General features: G+C 42.8%; 1 protein-coding gene across 1 annotated transcript in view; it reads right to left on the minus strand.

The window, feature by feature from the left end:
- The window catches only part of TSPAN32 (tetraspanin 32), a 58,540-nt gene extending 40,995 nt beyond the window's left edge, over nucleotides 1-17,545 (minus strand). Inside the window, exons 1-3 of the mRNA XM_073659547.1 lie at nucleotides 17,371-17,545; nucleotides 13,933-14,047; nucleotides 2,920-3,017 (exon numbers count right to left, since the gene is read on the minus strand). Coding sequence (XP_073515648.1) covers nucleotides 2,920-3,017; nucleotides 13,933-14,047; nucleotides 17,371-17,436 — 279 coding nt within the window. The 5' untranslated portion in view covers nucleotides 17,437-17,545. The remainder of the gene's footprint in view (nucleotides 1-2,919; nucleotides 3,018-13,932; nucleotides 14,048-17,370) is intronic.
- Between the last annotated feature and the right edge of the window lie 417 nt (nucleotides 17,546-17,962).

A 17,962-nucleotide genomic window follows, 5' to 3' on the forward strand; every position in this document is an offset into this window, starting at 1 on the left:
ACAGGTAATGAGTGCAGAGTAGGAGGGCTTCTTAAAGAAAAACTAACAGGTCTGTGAGAGCCAGAATTCTTGCTGGTTGGTAGGTGATCAAATACCTATTTCATGCAATAAAATGCAATTTAATTATTTAAAAATCATACAATGTGATTTTCTGCTTTATATTTTTAGATTCTGTCTCTCACAGTTGATGTCTACCTATGATATAAATTACAGACCTCTCTATTCTTTGTAGGTGGGAAAACTTGCAAAATCAGCAGTGTATCAAATACATATTTTTCCCACTGTATGTGGTGCACTACTAAGGGGTCCACATTCGTGATGGACAAGCGTGTTCGGGACTGCTCGATACTTGAGCAGTGCCAAGTATCATGTGGCGCTCGAGTGCTCGGATCCCCGTAAGTGAATTATCTGTGCTGGGCGCAGAAAGAAAAGGAGAGAGAGTTTCCAACCCCCGAAAAATGCTTGAGTTTGCCATTAACTTCCATTATGCTCTCTACTCCAGTCGAGCACATCCGAGTGTCCGACGTGCTCGATTTGAGTACCGAGCAGTCGAACATTTAAGTGCTCAATCAACACTAGTCCTCATATATAATGAGAGCTACTAAAGGGACCATTATACATAGTGGTAGTTACCAAGGAGGCCCCATACATAGTGGGGTCTACTAAGGGGGCCATAGTACTTAGTGGGGTCTACTATGGGAGCCCTCAGACATAGTGGTGGCTATTAAGGGGGCATTCATACATAGTGGGGTCTATTAAGGGAGCCATAAAACAGCATGTGGGGGCTACTAAGGGGACCTTCATACAGTGTGGGGCTAATAAGAGGACCCTCATGCAGAGTGAGGGCTACTAAAGGGGCCCTCCTACAAAGTGGGAACTACTAAAGAGGCCATGATACAGCATAGGAGCTACTAAAAGGGCCATTTTACAGCATAGGGGCTACTAAGGGGGCCATAATACAGCAGGGGGGGCTACTAAGGGGGCCAAGATACAGTGTGGGGGCCACTAAGGAGGCCCTCATCCACTGTGGGGGCTACTAAGTTGGCCATCATACTGTGTGGGGGCTACTAAGAGGACCTTCATGCAGAGTGGGGGCTACTAAGGGGGCTCTCCTACAGAATGGTAACTACTAAGGAGGCCATTATACAGCACAGGGGCTAATAAAGGGGACATCTTACAGAATAAGTGCTACTAAGAAGGTCATAATACAGTGTGGGGGACTAGTGTGGAGGCCATCATACACTTTGGAGACTACTGTGGGAGCCATTAGACAATGAGGAGGCCATCATACAGTGTGGGGGCATGATACAGTGTGGGGGCTACTAAGGATCCATCATACAGTGTGGGGGCCACTATATGGGAGCTACTAATGGGCTATAATATAGTGTGGGGGCTACTGTGAGGCCCATCATAGGGTGCAAAAGACCCATAATACTAAGTATAGAGTGCTGTGTGGGTATTATATTGTGCATAGGGGAGCTATGGGGACATCATACTGGTAGTGAGGAGCTGTGGGGACATCATAGTGTGTAGTGGGAAGCTGTGGGGCATAATACTGTGTATAGGGGAGCTGTGGGGACATCATATTGTATATAGAGGAGATGTAGGTCCATTATACTGTGTATAGAGAGACGTGTGGGTATTATACTGAGTATAAGGTAGCTGTGGGGACATCATACTGTGTATAGGGGATGTGTACATGGGGGGACTCAAGGGACATAATGAAATGTTAAGTGGACAATTACTGTTATAGGGGCACTCAGGGTATTGTGACTGTCAAATGGGCACACAAGGGTCATTATTACTTTCTATGGGGCAAAATGTGGACGCTGTTTTCTTGGTCGCTTACACAGGCATTGATATATTCTAGGAGTAATTTTTAACATCTAGAGGGCACAAAGGAGGCATTATTACTATGTAAGAGGCACAGTGGTGGCATTATTATGGAGGGCAGTAAGAGGAGCACTGTTGTGCCACACAGCAGGTGCCCTAATAGGGACACATACAGCAGGATGAGGAGTTTGTGGAGGTTGGGGATAGAGGAGGACCATGCTGGAAATGTGAGGAGTCAAATCACTGCAGATGAGTCATGGCTGGAGAAGTTGTCATGTCGGTCTAGGCTGTATGGCAAAGACTGGAAAAGTGAACAACTCCTTCAGAAAGAACGTCAGCTGTAAGTACTCATCTGAAACTGTACTGTAATCTCTTGTATGTTCTGCAGGACTGATATCTACCCCTATACGGTCACCATATGGCGGTAATATCAGTGTTGGTTTTTGTATAGTGATTTATTTCCACTAACTGCGCGGTCATCTGCTGAGGTTCTCCTGCATCCTCTATTAGGGTGGAACACCATAGTAGTAAACATAGTTACTTGTTTAGGGCCCACTCAGAAGTTTTACCGCCCCTTCAGTCATATATTTGGCTTCTTTGTGCCCCTCTGTGCTGGACCCCTAGCTATGCTTCTGGTCAATATTTACATTTCAAAAGAAAGTAATTACATTGTCATCCAGTAGAGGGCATTGTAGTTTTAACTTTGTCACCATATATTTCACAGTAGCAGATTATTAGGCATTTGTACATTATATAGTATTTTTATGGGCAGAAAACCAGTATCTTGTATTTGTCTACATTTTCTATGTACTTCAATGCAATTTATCGTTTTGCGGTTATCAGCAATTTCAGAAGTCTGACAATTTTCTCCACCTTTATGATTACTTCTTTATTTCTTACATTCCCAGTTTGTAGTCCATCCAGTGACCTCAACATACATACAAGTGAGAACAATTAGTACTATTAGCAATAGTTTGATATGTGTAACTTTTATAGGATTTTACAGTTAAAGAATGACTTTAAAGTGACAACATTTATGTTTGCTGTGAATTCATCCCTATCCCTTCCCAAATGTTTGACACTTACAGTTGCCATGAGGTGCTGGGATTCCCGGATAACAGCAATGGCGCTGATTAGGAGGGTAAGAATGAGCAGCCCACATACAAAGCTGCCATACAGAACCACTGGGGAAAGAAGAGTGAATTAATTACAGAAATATACTATATCTGTTCATATAGTTTATGCACCCACACTTGGGGTATGTGCACATGTTGAGTATTTACAGGAGATTTTTCTGCAGCAAAAACCAGTGTTGGTAAGAAAAACACTTTGTGAAATGCGCATGTTATTTTTGATGAGTTTTTAATTGCGTTTTTTTTCCCCCATTCATTTGAAAGGATGAAAAAAGATTCAAAAACGCTGAAAGAATTGACACTACAGATTCGGAAAAACGCTTTGATAGTTCAAATCTGCAAAAAGAAAAATTAGCAGCATGTGTATGAGATTTCAGAAATCTCATTCACTTTGCTGGTACTGCAAAACATTACTTGGAAAAAGAAAGCAGCAAAAAACACAGTGTGTGAAAAAGCCCTACAGGTAAGTTTCATATTGGATGAACTAGAGCTCATAAGAACGCATGTTCCCAATCATTGGCCAACAAATGACCAAAACTTTAATTTCTCAGCTGATTGGATCATATATGCTGGTATAAAAATCATCCTTAGCCTGGAGTCACACTAGCGTATAAAAAACTGGTCTGATATTGATCAAGAATAGTAGGACGAGTGTCATGCGAGTACAATGTGATTTTTCTCAACTAGCATGAATTGCGTATGCAAGCCATATGCAATGTGTTTTTAACATCTTTTACATACAGATATAGATTGTTAGAGTGTTAGATAGAGAGAGATAGCCGTCAGATATTTAATAAGATCTGTGGAGCTTATCCGGCGGCTTTTTAGGAATAAATTTTAAAAAAAATGGCGTGGGGTCCCGCTTATTTTTAGTAACCAGCTATGGGAAAGCAGACAGCTGTGAGCTGGTCTTAATAGTCTTGGAAGGGGAAAATAACTATGGAGCTTCCCAGCCTATTAATATCAGCTCACAGCTGTCTGCTTAGCCTTTACTGGTTATTAAGAAAGGGGGAATCTAAAAAAAATGATGTGTGGTCCCCCCTCTTTTTAATAACCAGCAAAGGCTAAGCAGACAGCTGCAGGCTGATATTAAAAGGCTGGGAAGGTCCATGGATATTGGCCCCTTCCCAGCCTAATAAGACCAGCCCTCAGCTGCCCCAGCACTGATTATATATCTCACTGACTTATTTCTACCTATCTATTCTATCTATATATCTATTCTATCTATTCTATTCTGATGGTTCCGGCTGTGAATTTACTGTACTTGGCTGATGAATTGTTGGGTTTCTTTTGAGATGTGTGCTTAAAAATCGGATGGCACATGCATGGTCCGTGTGCCATGCAATTTTTTTCTCGCACCCATTGACTTCCATTGGCGACTGCGATCCGATTCTCACAGACTATCGCAACATGCTGCGATTTGTTTCTCAGTCTGATCCTAGCTGAGAAAAAAATTGCAGACGAGCAATGTCTCATTTACTAACATTGGTGAGAGTGCAATGCAATATTTTCTCACATTGCACTGGTCCGATTTATAGGCCAGTGTGAGTGAGCCCTTAGCAGCACATTGCTCCACCTAAATAGGGGATGTGTTACCAAAAATATGCACACTGCATGTCAACAAAACAAAAATTGGAATGATCTTTCTGGCCCTCACAGTTTACATCGGACCATGGGAATAGACCGCTAACCGCTTCCAATTTTCTTTTTTTCTGCACTTTTGCATTTTCTTCCCCTTTTCCCAAGAGCTATAACTTTTTTATTCTCCTGTTGACATAGCCATATAAGGGCTTGTTTTTGTGGAACCAGTTGTAGCATTGAATACCAACATTCATTTTATCATAAAATGTGCTAAAAAAAAACAAACCCAAAAAATCTTTGTGGAGTGAAATGGTAAAAAATAACTAAATTCTACCCTTTTGTTTGGGCTTTTGTTTTATGACATTTCTTGTGCTGTATAAATAACCTGGTGATATGTTTTTTCTGGTCAGTTTGGTTACAACAATACCTAAATTGTATATACAGCATATTAAATTATTTAAGTAGTAAAAAAAAATCAGAACTTTGTAAAAAAAAAAAAAAAAAAAATTGGTTTATGCCACAATTTTCTGAGACTCTTACTACATTATGGAGTTGTATACAGGACTTGTTTTTTGCATCATGTGCTCTAGTTTTGATTGATACTAATTTGGGGTGCAAACAATGTTTTTATTGCTTTTTGTTGTATATTTTGGAAGAAATGTGGCAATCAAAAACTAGCAATTCTGGTGTTTCAAATTGTTTTTGTCTTTACAGCGATTGCCTTACAGGTTGAATAATTATATATTTTCATAGATCTGACTTTTGCGTATTTGGCAATACCAAATATGTTTATTTTTCTTTTACTTTTTCTTAACTTCTTTATTCTTATATTCGGAAAAGGAAGGTGATTGAAACTTGTATGTTTGTTTGATTTTTTTTTTAACTTGGAACTTTTTTAATATTCCAGGAGAACCTGCAATCAAGTTTGCATGAAAATCACAAACTTTAAAAAAAAAATCATGGTCTACTATGAAGCCTAACCTAAGGTTAAGGTTCTCATGAGAGCCAAGTTGGAGGGGATAGGGCCTTCAGCAGGCCACCAGCTAATATGACCACTCATCGCCATCCAGCGGTTACATATCAAGGGGGGGAGTCATTGTGTGTGATTAGTGTCTGAATGGATGTTGCAGCAGGATCAAGTTATTTAAAGAAGCCATCTGGGACTTTTGTTAATTTTTGATATGTGCCTAAGGATTTTGTTGCTAACTACCTGTCTATCTCAGGAGGTAATGCTCCTGCTTTCTTTGACCTCATGTCAGCAGAGCAGCTCTCTCTCTTCCAGTCTGCTCTGTCGATGGGATGTCATCCTAATTGACAGCTGGCTCCCCACAGTTAGGCAGCGGGGAGCTAGTTGTCAATCAGCATGACATCGGCAGTGACACCCCATCAACAGAGCAGAGTAGAAGAGAAGAAGCTGCTCTGTGGACGTGACATCACCGGAAGCAGGAGAATCATCTGCAGGAGCGCTCCGTGATCGCCGTTGGGCAGAACAGCCAGGTAATTATCAACTACTTATAGGTAAATTCTTAGCCCCATGCCAAAAAATAAGAGAAGACCCATATAACCCCTTTAAAAGTTGCTAACAAAGATTCATGAGTGGCTTTTAAGAGGTTAAACCGCAATAATCGGAGCTAGGCTGCTTTTCGACCTACATGTTGGCTTTATAACACAGTTAACATTTGCCAGGTATAGTACGAGCTCACACAACAGGGAAAGAGTTAAATGAACAGCAATCAGCTTCTGTATAGTCAATTGCAACTCATTTGTGGTCAGAAATCTGCCCATCTGAAAGCAACGAAAACATAAAATGCTCCGGGCAGCGCACCATGCAGAGGTCTTCTTCACACATACAGAAGATAACATATCAGGGTGGAGTGATGGGTACTGGAAGATTATGTACTAATCTGTCCATCATATATTTCCTGATTGAGTTACATCTATAACGACAATCTGTTATCAGCAGGACGCCTATAACCCTGCACCCATACAGCAACGCCTGTCTATTCATGGTAACATATCTCTCGCTTAGGGCTGGATTTCAACTCATGGAGCCATTGCTGTAGCCTACATGTACAATATATCACCTACTTTAAATCTTCCCAAAGATTGAATAGATGTTAAGTGAACAAACATTCAAGATATAGCTATCACCACTTATCACCCCTGACCTCCCAATTATCGTGCACATTAGGCTTTGCAGTTGGACGTAATGGTACATCCATTTTGGCAATGCATTCTCGCAAATGGATGTACAGTTCCATCCACTGAATGACACAGGGTCAGGAGCTGTGTTTTTGCCATACACCAAGTGCTGGCTATAGTATACAACCAATATTCTTTTGTAATGTCTGGGATCAGGGATAACTCTGATCCCGGCTGCTTAGTACCTTAAAGTCTATTTAAGCTTCGGCTTCAGCTCCTTCAAGTTAGATGGTTTCCTCTGGTGAACAGCAATCTTCAAGTCTGACCACTGATTCTCAATTGGATTAAGGTTTGGGCTTTGACTAGGCCACTCCAAAACATTTACACGTTTCCCCTTAAACCACTCGAGTGTTGCTTTGGGTCATTGTCTTGTTGGAAGGTGAACCTCTGTCCCAGTCTCAAATCACTGACAGACTGAAACAGGTTTTGCTCAAGAATATCCCTGTATTTTGCACCATCCATCTTCCCCTCAACTCATATCATTTTCCCTGTCCCTGCTACTGAAAGACATCCCCACAGCATGACGCTGCCACCACCATGTTTTACTGTGGGGATGTTCTTGTGGTGATGAGCTATGTTGGTTTGGCACCAGACATAGCATTTCCCTTGGTGGCCAAAAAGTTCAATGTTGGTCTCATCTTACCACAGCACCTTTCTCCATACATTTAGGGAGTCTCCCACAAGTCTTTTGGCCAACTCAAAAAGACTTTTTGTGTGTAAGTAAAGACTTTTTTCTGTCCACTTTTCCATAAAGGCCTTCTTTATGCAATGTACGGTTTATTGCAGTCGTATGGACAGATACTCCAGTCTCTGCTTGGGAACTCTGCATCTCCATCAGGGTTACCTTTGATCTCTGTGATGCCTCTAATGTCCTCCTTTGCCGGGGCTGAGAGTTTTGGTGGGCGGTCCTCTCTTGGCAGGTTTGTTGTGGTACCATGTTCTTTCCATTTGATAATAATGGATGGATTTGATGGTCATGGGGGATCATGAGAGATTGGGATATTTTTTTATAACCCAACCCTGATTTCTACTTCTTAATAACTTTGTCTCTGACTTGTTTGGAGATCTACTTGGTCTTCATGGTGTTGTTTGATTAGTAGTGCCTCCTATTCAAATCAATTGGAGGCGGATGTGTAGTACCCAGCTGCAGCCACTACAAGTAAACTGCCAGCTCTGCAAGTAAGTACTTCCGGCCGGCGGCCGCCGACACAGATAGCAGCTGAGCGGCGGTGGTACCGGGTGTTGGACCCAGGCCCATCAGACATTGATGACCTATCCTATGGATAACCCATCAATGTAAAAGTAGTCGACAACCTCTTTAATGGTGTTACAGCCTCTGTGATCTTTCAGAAAAGATAAAGTGTATATACTGACAGACATGTGACACTTAGATTGCACACATTTGGACTTCCTTTCACTGAGCATGTGACTTATGAAGGTAATTGCCTGCAACAGAAATTTTTAGAGGCTTCAAAGCAGAAAGGATGAATACTTATACACATGCCAATTTTTTGCTATTTGATCCCAGAAATTTAATTTATGCCTATATTTTTCTCACTTCACTTCACCAACTTAGACTATTTAGTGCTAAATTGATGCATCACACGCAAATCAGATTCCGAAAATATTTAAACAAAGGATGTAATGTAACAAAATAGGTAAAAACTCAAGGGGGCTTTCACAAGCCACTATAAGTGATGTGGAAACATCACAAGAGGGGCTGACTATGGGGAAATAAGGGGCTGGTTATAGGGACATAAGAGGGGCTATGGAGACATAAGGGGCTGGCTATGTGGAAATAAAGGGTTGGCTATGGGGACATAAGGTGCTGGCTATGGGGCCATAAGAGGGGCTTTGGGGACATCAAAAGAAGAGTTGGCTATGGGAACATAAAGGGCTGGCTATGGAGATATTACAAGAGGGGCTGGCTATGTGGACATAAGGAGCTGGCTATGGGAACATTCCAAGAGGGGCTGGCTATGGGTACATAAGGGGCTGGCTATGGGGACAATACAATAGGGTCTGGCTATGTGGACATAGGAAGCTAGCTATGGAAATATAAGAGGCTGACTATGTGGATATAAGGGGTTGGCTATGGGAACATTACAAGAGGGGCTTGCTATGGGGACATTACAAGAGGGGCTGGCTATGGGGACATTACAAGAGGGGCTGGCTATGGGGACATTACAAGAGGGCTGGCTATGGGGACATTACAAGAGGGGCTGGCTATGGGAACATTACAAGAGGGCTGGCTATGGGGACATTACAAGAGGGTGTAGATAAGGAAATAAATCACTGCACGTCCTATTGATGGTGCACGAGCAGGTTCCAACGCCATGCCCATACATGTGAGGCATTGAGTCCCACTTTTCCCCTATCTCTCAATCACACAGGTACGCTTCTTTTTCTTCTATTTCTCCTATGTCTCCTGTATTTTGCTTATTTTTCATTGAGTTATAGAAAGCATTATATTGGGTTCTATCACAGCTTTGTTATTGTACCCTATATGTATGCTCAGTATATTCTATACAATGTTGCTGCTGAGATATATAAATTTTTGCTGTGATATAAACATACATGACTAGAATATGAATATTGCTATACTATCTTCAATATGCTTATTATCTTCTGTTGATTTCATTGTTGCAGAGTGTTCTGATGAAGGTCTATTTGACCGAAACGTTGTTACCTAAACACTCCTGATTGAATAAAATTTTGTCAATTTTTGAGAAATTATCTTGAATTACAAGAGGGTGAACATACTGTATTGGGTGCTGTTGGAGACCTTATAATGAGGGCTGTGGCGACTATATTATATAACGGGTTGTGTGGGACATTATACTGTATATTGGGGGACTGTGGTGGATATTATACTGTGTGGGGTGCTGTGGGGGACATTATACTGTATAAGGGGCTGTGGGGCTATTATACTATATCAGTGACTGGGGGCCATAATACTGTATGGAGTGTTATGGGGACCATCATACTATATAATAGGGGACTGGGGAAGACATCATACTGCATGGAGGCTGTGATGGACATCATAGTGTATATTGGGGGCTGTTGTGGATATTATACTGCATGGGTGGCTCTGGTGACCATCATACTGTGTAGGAAGACAGTGTGAGGAGGGGGTACAGTTTGGAGAGGACAACGGCAGGATGAGAACATAGTGTGAAAAAGGGGCACAGTATGAATATGGATAGGGAAAGAGGTTAGCATGGAGGGGGCACAGTGTGAAGTTATAAAGTGTAAGGGAAAACAGTGGAGAGGGGACAGGCATGGTATAGGCTATAGTTCATAGGGGCTGACGGTGTGGCGGTTATAGCTAATAATGTCAGACAGTAGGACGGTTATACCTCATTAAGCGGACGTTGTGGCTGATGTAGCTCATAAGGACAGACAGTGTGGAGGCCATATGCCATAAGAGGATTATGTAGATCATAAAATGGACAGATATTTTATGCAGAGGGCATTTTAATAACACTCTTATTTTTAAGGGCACTGTGTCGGGGTGCTGCAGAAGACCGGAGAAGAAGGAAGTTTGCAGACAAGATCTGTGAATGTGAAAAGCCACCATGGCATCTGGAAGAGATGAAGACGAAAAGAAAGATACTACTTAATCAGAGAAAATCTCACCTATAAGGTATCTGGATGTAAATGTTTACTTGTTGATACTGACTACATCTCAATAGTCCTGTGGTTCCTGAATGGTCCACATTCTGATAATGACTGATAACAACAACTCTCAGCATCTCCTTACTATTGTTAAGGACATACTGGGAGTTGTAGGTTAATGACATACAAATGTATTTGGGCCTGACTTGACATTACAATTGATTGCTGTACTAAGCTTGATGATGTATTCATGTACTGATGGTGATTCTGGTGATGCATTCATGTACTGATGGTGATTATGGTGATGTATTCATGTGCTGATAATGGTACTGGTGTTGTATTTATTTACTGACAGTGGTTCTTGTGATGTATTCATATACTTATGGAGGTTATGGTGATGGATTTATCTAATGATGGTAGTTCTGGTGAGGTATTCATGTACCTATTACCTATTAATTTACTGATTATGGTTCTGGTTCCATTCTATGTACTTTTAATGGCTCTGGTGATGTATTCATGTACTGATGATGATTTTGGTTTCATATTAATGTACTGATGATGGTTCTGGTGATGAATACACCACCAGAATCATCATCCCTACGTGAATACATCACCAGGATCGTCAATAGTGTAACATACCTGGCAGTGTCCTTGCATAGTGGTCCATCTCCCACTGTGCAAGAGCGCGCACTTGATTTCCAGTCCAGACTGCCACTCTGGCTTCTTTCCATACTGTCTGCTTTGCTCTACTCTGGCTGCTTAGGGCGATGCCCGCTGAACTTCCTGTTTCTTGTAGCTGCTGCAGACACACCCCTAATGCTTCCTCAGCCTATTGCTGTCTGTCACCTGGTATTTAAACCAGCTCCTCCTTGGAATCCATGCCTGAGCATCTTGTTCTGTCAGTTGGCTTCCAGTCACGGATGTGCCAGGTCCTGTCTATGTTTCCTGCCTTGTGGTATCAGTTCCCGTGTCTGAACTGTGTCCTGTCTGTGCACCCTAGCCAGCTGTCTTTCTGCCTTTCCTGGAGGCTGTAATTCCAGGCCCGTGTGAACACGCTCTTAGCCTGTTCCTTCTGCCCTCTAGGGGCCGCATACCTAGATCTGTTGTCTGTGTCTTTTCCCAGTGTCTGTTCCTGCCCTAACTATCTTCCTGCCTGTTTTCCGTTTCTCTCTACGCCCATATCTTCCCTTTTTCTGCAGAGTCTGAACTCGTACCTAACTCCTGCTCGTTGTCACTGTACTTCCGTTTGTGAGTTTGTGGTCCATTCGCTACTTCACTACAAGTACCCTGTGGGTATCTGGTTCTGCCTTTCCCTTCCTGCCTGTTCCGTGTGAACAGAGTCCTGTCTCCTTGTCTCGCTCTGCTCTTACCCCTTTGCTCACTGCTCCGGCAGTCTCGCTCTGCTCTGCCCCTTTGCTCACTGCTCTGGCAGTCTCGCTCTGCTCTGCCCCTTTGCTCACTGCTCCGGCAGTCTCGCTCTGCTCTGCCCCTTTGCTCACTGCTCCTGCAGTCTCGCTCTGCTCTGCCCCTTTGCTCACTGCTCCGGCAGTCTCGCTCTGCTCTGACCCTTTGCTCACTGCTCCGGCAGTCTCACTCTGCTCTGCCCCTTTGCTCAGTGCTCCGGCAGTCTCACTCTGCTCTGCCCCTTTGCTCACTGCTCTGGCAGTCTCGCTCTGCTCTGCCCCTTTGCTCACTGCTCCGGCAGTCTCGCTCTGCTCTGACCCTTTGCTCACTGCTCTGGCAGTCTCGCTCTGCTCTGACCCTTTGCTCACTGCTCCGGCAGTCTCGCTCTGACCCTTTGCTCACTACTCCGACAGTCTCGCTCTGCTCTGCCCCTTTGCTCACTGCTCCGACAGTCTCGCTCTGCTCTGACCCTTTGCTCACTGCTCCGGCAGTCTCGCTCTGCTCTGACTCTTTGCTCACTGCTCTGGCAGTCTCGCTCTGTTCTGACCCTTTGCTCACTGCTTCGGCAGTCTCGCTCTGACCCTTTGCTCACTGCTCCGGCAGTCTCGCTCTGCTCTGACCTTTTGCTCACTGCTCCGGCAGTCTCGTCCTGCTCCACTCTTGCTCACCGCCCCAGGCGGCCTCATCCTGCTCTACTCTCGTTCACCGCTCCAGACGGCCTCGTCTTGCTCTGCTCTTGCTCGCCGCTCCGGGCGGCCTCACTCTGCTTTGTTTGTCCACCGCATCTGCGGTTCTGTTCCTGAGTCCCAGTCTGTACTGGGTCCTATCCACTCTGTGCTCCAACCTGTTGTACCTGCCAGTACCTCCCTGCCTGCATACCAGTCGTGCTTACCAGCATCCACCTGCATGCATACCGGCCGTACCTGCCAGTACCTCCCTGTTTGCATACCAGTTGTGCTTGCCAGCATCCACCCGTCTGCATACCAGCCGTGTCTGCCTATACCCACCAGTCTGTGTGCCAGCCTAACCTGCCTGTTCCTGTATTCCCCGGTGTGGGTCAACAGCCGTGTCCGGGGTCTGACCTGGAGTAGCACCTGGTCCCTCTGCTCGGTTCCTCCTTGGTGCACTGGCGTCGTATGCCGTCGTGCGACCTTGGTCGGATCGGGTGGATACTTAGTTACGCCCCTCCAGGCATTCACTCTCCGGTACGGTCCAGTGGAATCACTACATATACACGCACACGACAGTCAGTCCGGGCGTGTGCATTACAAATAGTACATGAATATAGCACCAGAACAACCATCACTATATGAAGATGTCACCACAACCACCAACAGTACAGTAATACGAGACCAAAACAATCATCAGTACATGAATATGTCACCAGAACCACTATACATACAGGAATATGGCACCAGAACCACCATCAGTTTTGTTGCAAACTGTAACTGTTGCATGACGGATATAAGAACCATCATACGTATACCTTTAAAATGGGGTCTGTTTAACTTCCATTGGGTTATCCGCCAAATGCTGCACACCTTAATTGAAACCAAATGGCCCCCATTATAGTTAAGTAATATTAGTTTCCTTGACTGTCCTTGGGTTTGACATTTAAAATATAGGATGTCAGGGATGAATATCACTATTTTTCCTTGGTATCTTGTAAATGGTCTCCAAGCAATGAATGATTCCATATATAAATATGAAAACACACTCCTTGTCGAGCCTCACCTCTAAACTACACCACTTTTTTTTTTTACTTTTGTTGGTATTTTTGGGTGAAACAGGTAACAATTCTAGTGAAAGTGGTCGTCAGAGCTTGTTGCCTGACCTATTGGGTGGGTGGGGGGGGGTGCGTTAGGGGTCCTGTTACCTTAGTCTCTGACCCATTCCTTTACATGGGGCTGAAGGCTCATGTGGGAGGGGAGAGCACCATTAGCTTAATCTGCCTAGGGCAAATACCTTGTCCGGGCCCTGATCCCATATTTTACTTTCTTGGTAAATCCAGACCTGCACCAATATATTGTTTTATAGAAACAGCACAAAGTTTGCACTTCTGTATGATGTAATAAATACCACATATATGCATAATATTTCCTGTTCAGTTGTAATTACAATTAAAAAGATCAAAATGAGGTGACTGTCCATCAGTACTTACTGGTATAATGCAGATCTCTAATCATATTGTCAGCAGGAGAGGCCTCGGTAAATATGGTGAAGTGAGAGCCGAAGCCAGTTATTACAGTCAAAATGCAGCAACCTATTACCAGGACCTAAAAACAGCCAGATGTACACAATTGAAGAGACATACATAGGTACAGTATGTAACTGATATAGAAACACAAATATTATATTATGTAGTATAGACACAAAATGTATTCATACTGTACAGACAGTAAGCTCCCATATAAAATGGTCATCATCAGAGGGTTTTTTCGGTCTGAACATAAATTTCTGCCTCTGCAGATTGCTGAATCCTGACAGTGTGGAATATGCAGTATGCAAACTGTTAGGCTTCCCCTCTATTGCCAGCCCGAGCTGTTGTCACAAGTATGCAAATTTGCAATATGTGCTGACTACCAACTTTTCCTGCTTCTCTCAATGTTCTATTGGGAGAAGCGAATAAGATGCTAGTCGGCCTGTGACAGGACCGATCGTGCTGGCAGCAGAGGGGAATCCTGACCGTGTGCATACTGCACATGGTCAGGATTTGGCAATCTACAGTCAAATAAAGTGACAGAGGGAATGAATATTTAGTCTGGAAATCCCTTTTAACCTGTAAGAACTTTCTCCATTCAATGCTAAACTATTCAGACTAGTGCAAAAATTATTTGAATTCCACACTTTACATTGAATTCCACATTTTCAGTTGATGACTACTATTGAAACAAGTGTGATAAATGCCTCATTTTGGCAACATAGTTGTCTGAAGCAAAATCCAGCTCAGCCATCTGTGGGGTACAGTTCAGCAACGGCAGCTGATGCACAGATTATGATTGTCCACACATAAATATACTAATACACTGCAAAATTCATGGTGTTCCTAGTTTGCAATGCAGATTCAATACTGTAAAAGATGCATTAATAAGTTTTGAAGTAACTGGGGTGGGAGAGGTCTTCTGTTCAGGATCTTCAGTTATTTTGTCAAGTGGAGAACGACACACTGCTAAGAACCTGGAACGTCTCTGCACTATATAAACAGCATATATATTTAAAGGGAACCTGTCAAGTGAAAATACGCTATTAACCTGCAGATATGAAGTAATCTGCAGATTAATAGCGTTCTGAACCTGCCCAATGCTGGAATTTAGACCCCCGCTGCAGGGAGGAAATGATCTTTATTCTTCCCGGTAACTTTTGGGTTTCAGTCTCGAAGGCGGCGGCGTGATTTCAGTCACCGCTCTGTGTACAGAGAGCGGCGGCTATAACTATGCCCCAGCACTGATTGACAGCAGCTCAGCATTAGAGTCGGCTGTCAGTCAGTGCCGGTGACACGATTACAGATACTTCTCTCTATACACAGAGTGGTGACTGAACCCGCACTGAAACCCGCTCCCGTGACTGAAACACGAACGCTACCGGGAGGAATTAAGTTTATTTTCTCTCGGCAGCCGGGGTCTAAGTGGGGGCACCGGGCAGGTTCAAAACACTATTACTGTTAATGATATCTGCAGGTTAATAGCATTTTTTCACGTGACAGGTTCCCTTTATATTCAGTGTGTAATGCGTCCTTTCCCTGTGGTAGCGTTGCAGGGAAATTGAACACTTGCTGCCAGTGGTCAACTCTGTTAGCATATTAAGGCTAAATTCTGTCTTGAAAGCATGAATAGCTAAGCATTTAGCTTTTTTATATTTAAAGAAGTCCTGACAAATTTTTTTACTTCATAAACGGTCCTAATTACTTATGTAATGATGTGTAAGTGTATTGTTATACCTGCTGATCGTCGTCTTTTCCAGTTTCCAGCACTGTTCTGGTCCCAAGTGACTGCTCCTCTTCTTTGCCGGGTCACACAGTGACTATTGTATAGACCAGAGCTACTTCCTTCAATGTAAGTCTATGGAGCCTCAGACTTACATAGAGACAGTGACTTCTGAATCACACATAAACCCCTGTTACAAGACTGGCGTAGTACTGCTGGAAAACAGTGGCTGAAGGAGCACGAGCAGGAACAGCAAGCGATAGTAAAAGTTCTTGGAGTTAGCAAGAGGAATTGTAGGAAACAATCCATAGATAGGTGAGAACAGTCTGGGTAAGAATGTTCAGGAGCTGGAGACTGGAACTAGGCTAACAGCTAGACAGAATACTCGAGCAATGAGTGAGAGATCCATGCGGCTTTAAGTAGATCCAAACAGGAAACAAGATGGATCCCACAGGTTCTGAGTCTGCCATCTAAGTAAAGGGCAATTACAGAACACAACAGCAGCCTCCAGTGGTAAGGAGTGGGATTGCAGTACAATTATAAAGGTGAACAATAGCAGCCACTAGAGGTTAAACTGTAGAAGGACAACAGGAATTCTGACAACCCCTGTGTGAGCCGCTCAATCTGTTTGCAGTTCACGTGGTCAAGAAGAGCACCGGAGTGAGGCTGGAAACTGGGGAGGACGGCAATCAGTAAGTTTATTAATACACTTATACATCTTTACATAGGTAATTAGGACAGTTGATTGCATAAAAATGCTGTTAAGAATTCTTTAATAATTGTAGTTATTGTGAAGCCTATTTATGGCAACTCTCTCATCTACCCCCCAAAAAATTGTAATGAATTACCATTAATGTAATACATTGACAGTATGGGTCTGTCCCTGGTCTAGGGCATATGGATGGCATAAGGAATTCCTAAAATTATATTTTTGAAACAATTTCTAGCATGGCGCTATACTGATAAATAATCGTACATGTACAGTACAGACCAAAAGTTTGGACACACCTTCTCATTTAAAGACTACCTCTTGAAGCTCATCAAGAGAATGCCAAGAGTGTGCAAAGCAGTCATCAAAGAAAAAGGTGGCTACTTTGAAGAACCTAGAATATAAGACATATTTTCAGTTGTTTCACACTTTTTTGTTAAGTATATAATTCCACATGTGTTAATTCATAGTTTTGATGCCTTCAGTGTGAATGTACAATTTTCAAAGTCATGAAAATACAGAAAAATCTTTAAATGAGAAGGTGTGTCCAAACTTTTGGTCTGTACTGTACATACTGTAGTATTGAATGATAATACTGATTAGTACGCAAAAATGGCACAAATTTTCAAGACTATTCACACATCTCTTCCTAATGATGCTTCATGACTGGCATATATTTATACCAAAATTTAGCCCCAAACAGTGGCACGGGTTCGGGAAAAGTTTGCCATTAATAAAATGTCTAGAGTGATTTGTAACTGGTGCATGTCCCATTTTTTATATCATAGGTGCACACTTTTCTGGCAGATTTCTTTTGTTGAAATCCCTCATTGTATTTGATCAGGGCTGGTCTGCCCTATACTCTATAACAATGAGCCGGCGTGCACATACTGGAAGAACATTAATAACAAGTTCCTTCCTTAAAAAATATGACAAATTATGAAATAACAAGAAATGATCTCATTACCATAGTGAAGAGGCAGATGACGAGGAGCTGGCATCTGGCCACTCGTACCCACAACTTAGATCCCATGCTCGTCTATTCTGTACCCAACTCTCTGGGCACCCCGGCCGGCACTGCTGCTTGTACGTGTCTCTCACTGAGCAAACTTCTAATGTCAAAAACATTAAGCACATTCACAAATTCCTTCCTGCTGTCAACACTGCAGATACTGATAAGTGACAAGCTGACCAGGGCAGGCACTAAAGGCATGATGGGAAATGTAGTTCTGCATAGGGTTTTAAAAACTTCCTATTAAATATCACACTGGCACTGAATTTTGGATACATTTTTATGAGATTTTAAATTTTGCAGTATTGCAGTAAATAGAACAAGTGGTTGCAGGGTTGAGTCCCTTAGGAGAATTAAAAAAATGATTTAAAAATGTTTTTAAAAAATAAAAAAAAATTCCTCCCTTACCACAGTTTAAAATAAAGAAATAAAAACATATTTGGTATTGGTGCATCTGTAAAAGGTCCATATAGCAAAATATTAAATTAATTGACACGTATTGCAAATGCCATAAAGAGAAACTTAATTGAAATACCAGAATTGCCAT

Source organism: Phyllobates terribilis, unplaced genomic scaffold, assembly GCF_046119375.1.
Source record: "Phyllobates terribilis strain yellow unplaced genomic scaffold, ASM4611937v1 Scaffold_13__5_contigs__length_258822181, whole genome shotgun sequence".
NCBI classification, from domain to species: domain Eukaryota; kingdom Metazoa; phylum Chordata; class Amphibia; order Anura; family Dendrobatidae; genus Phyllobates; species Phyllobates terribilis.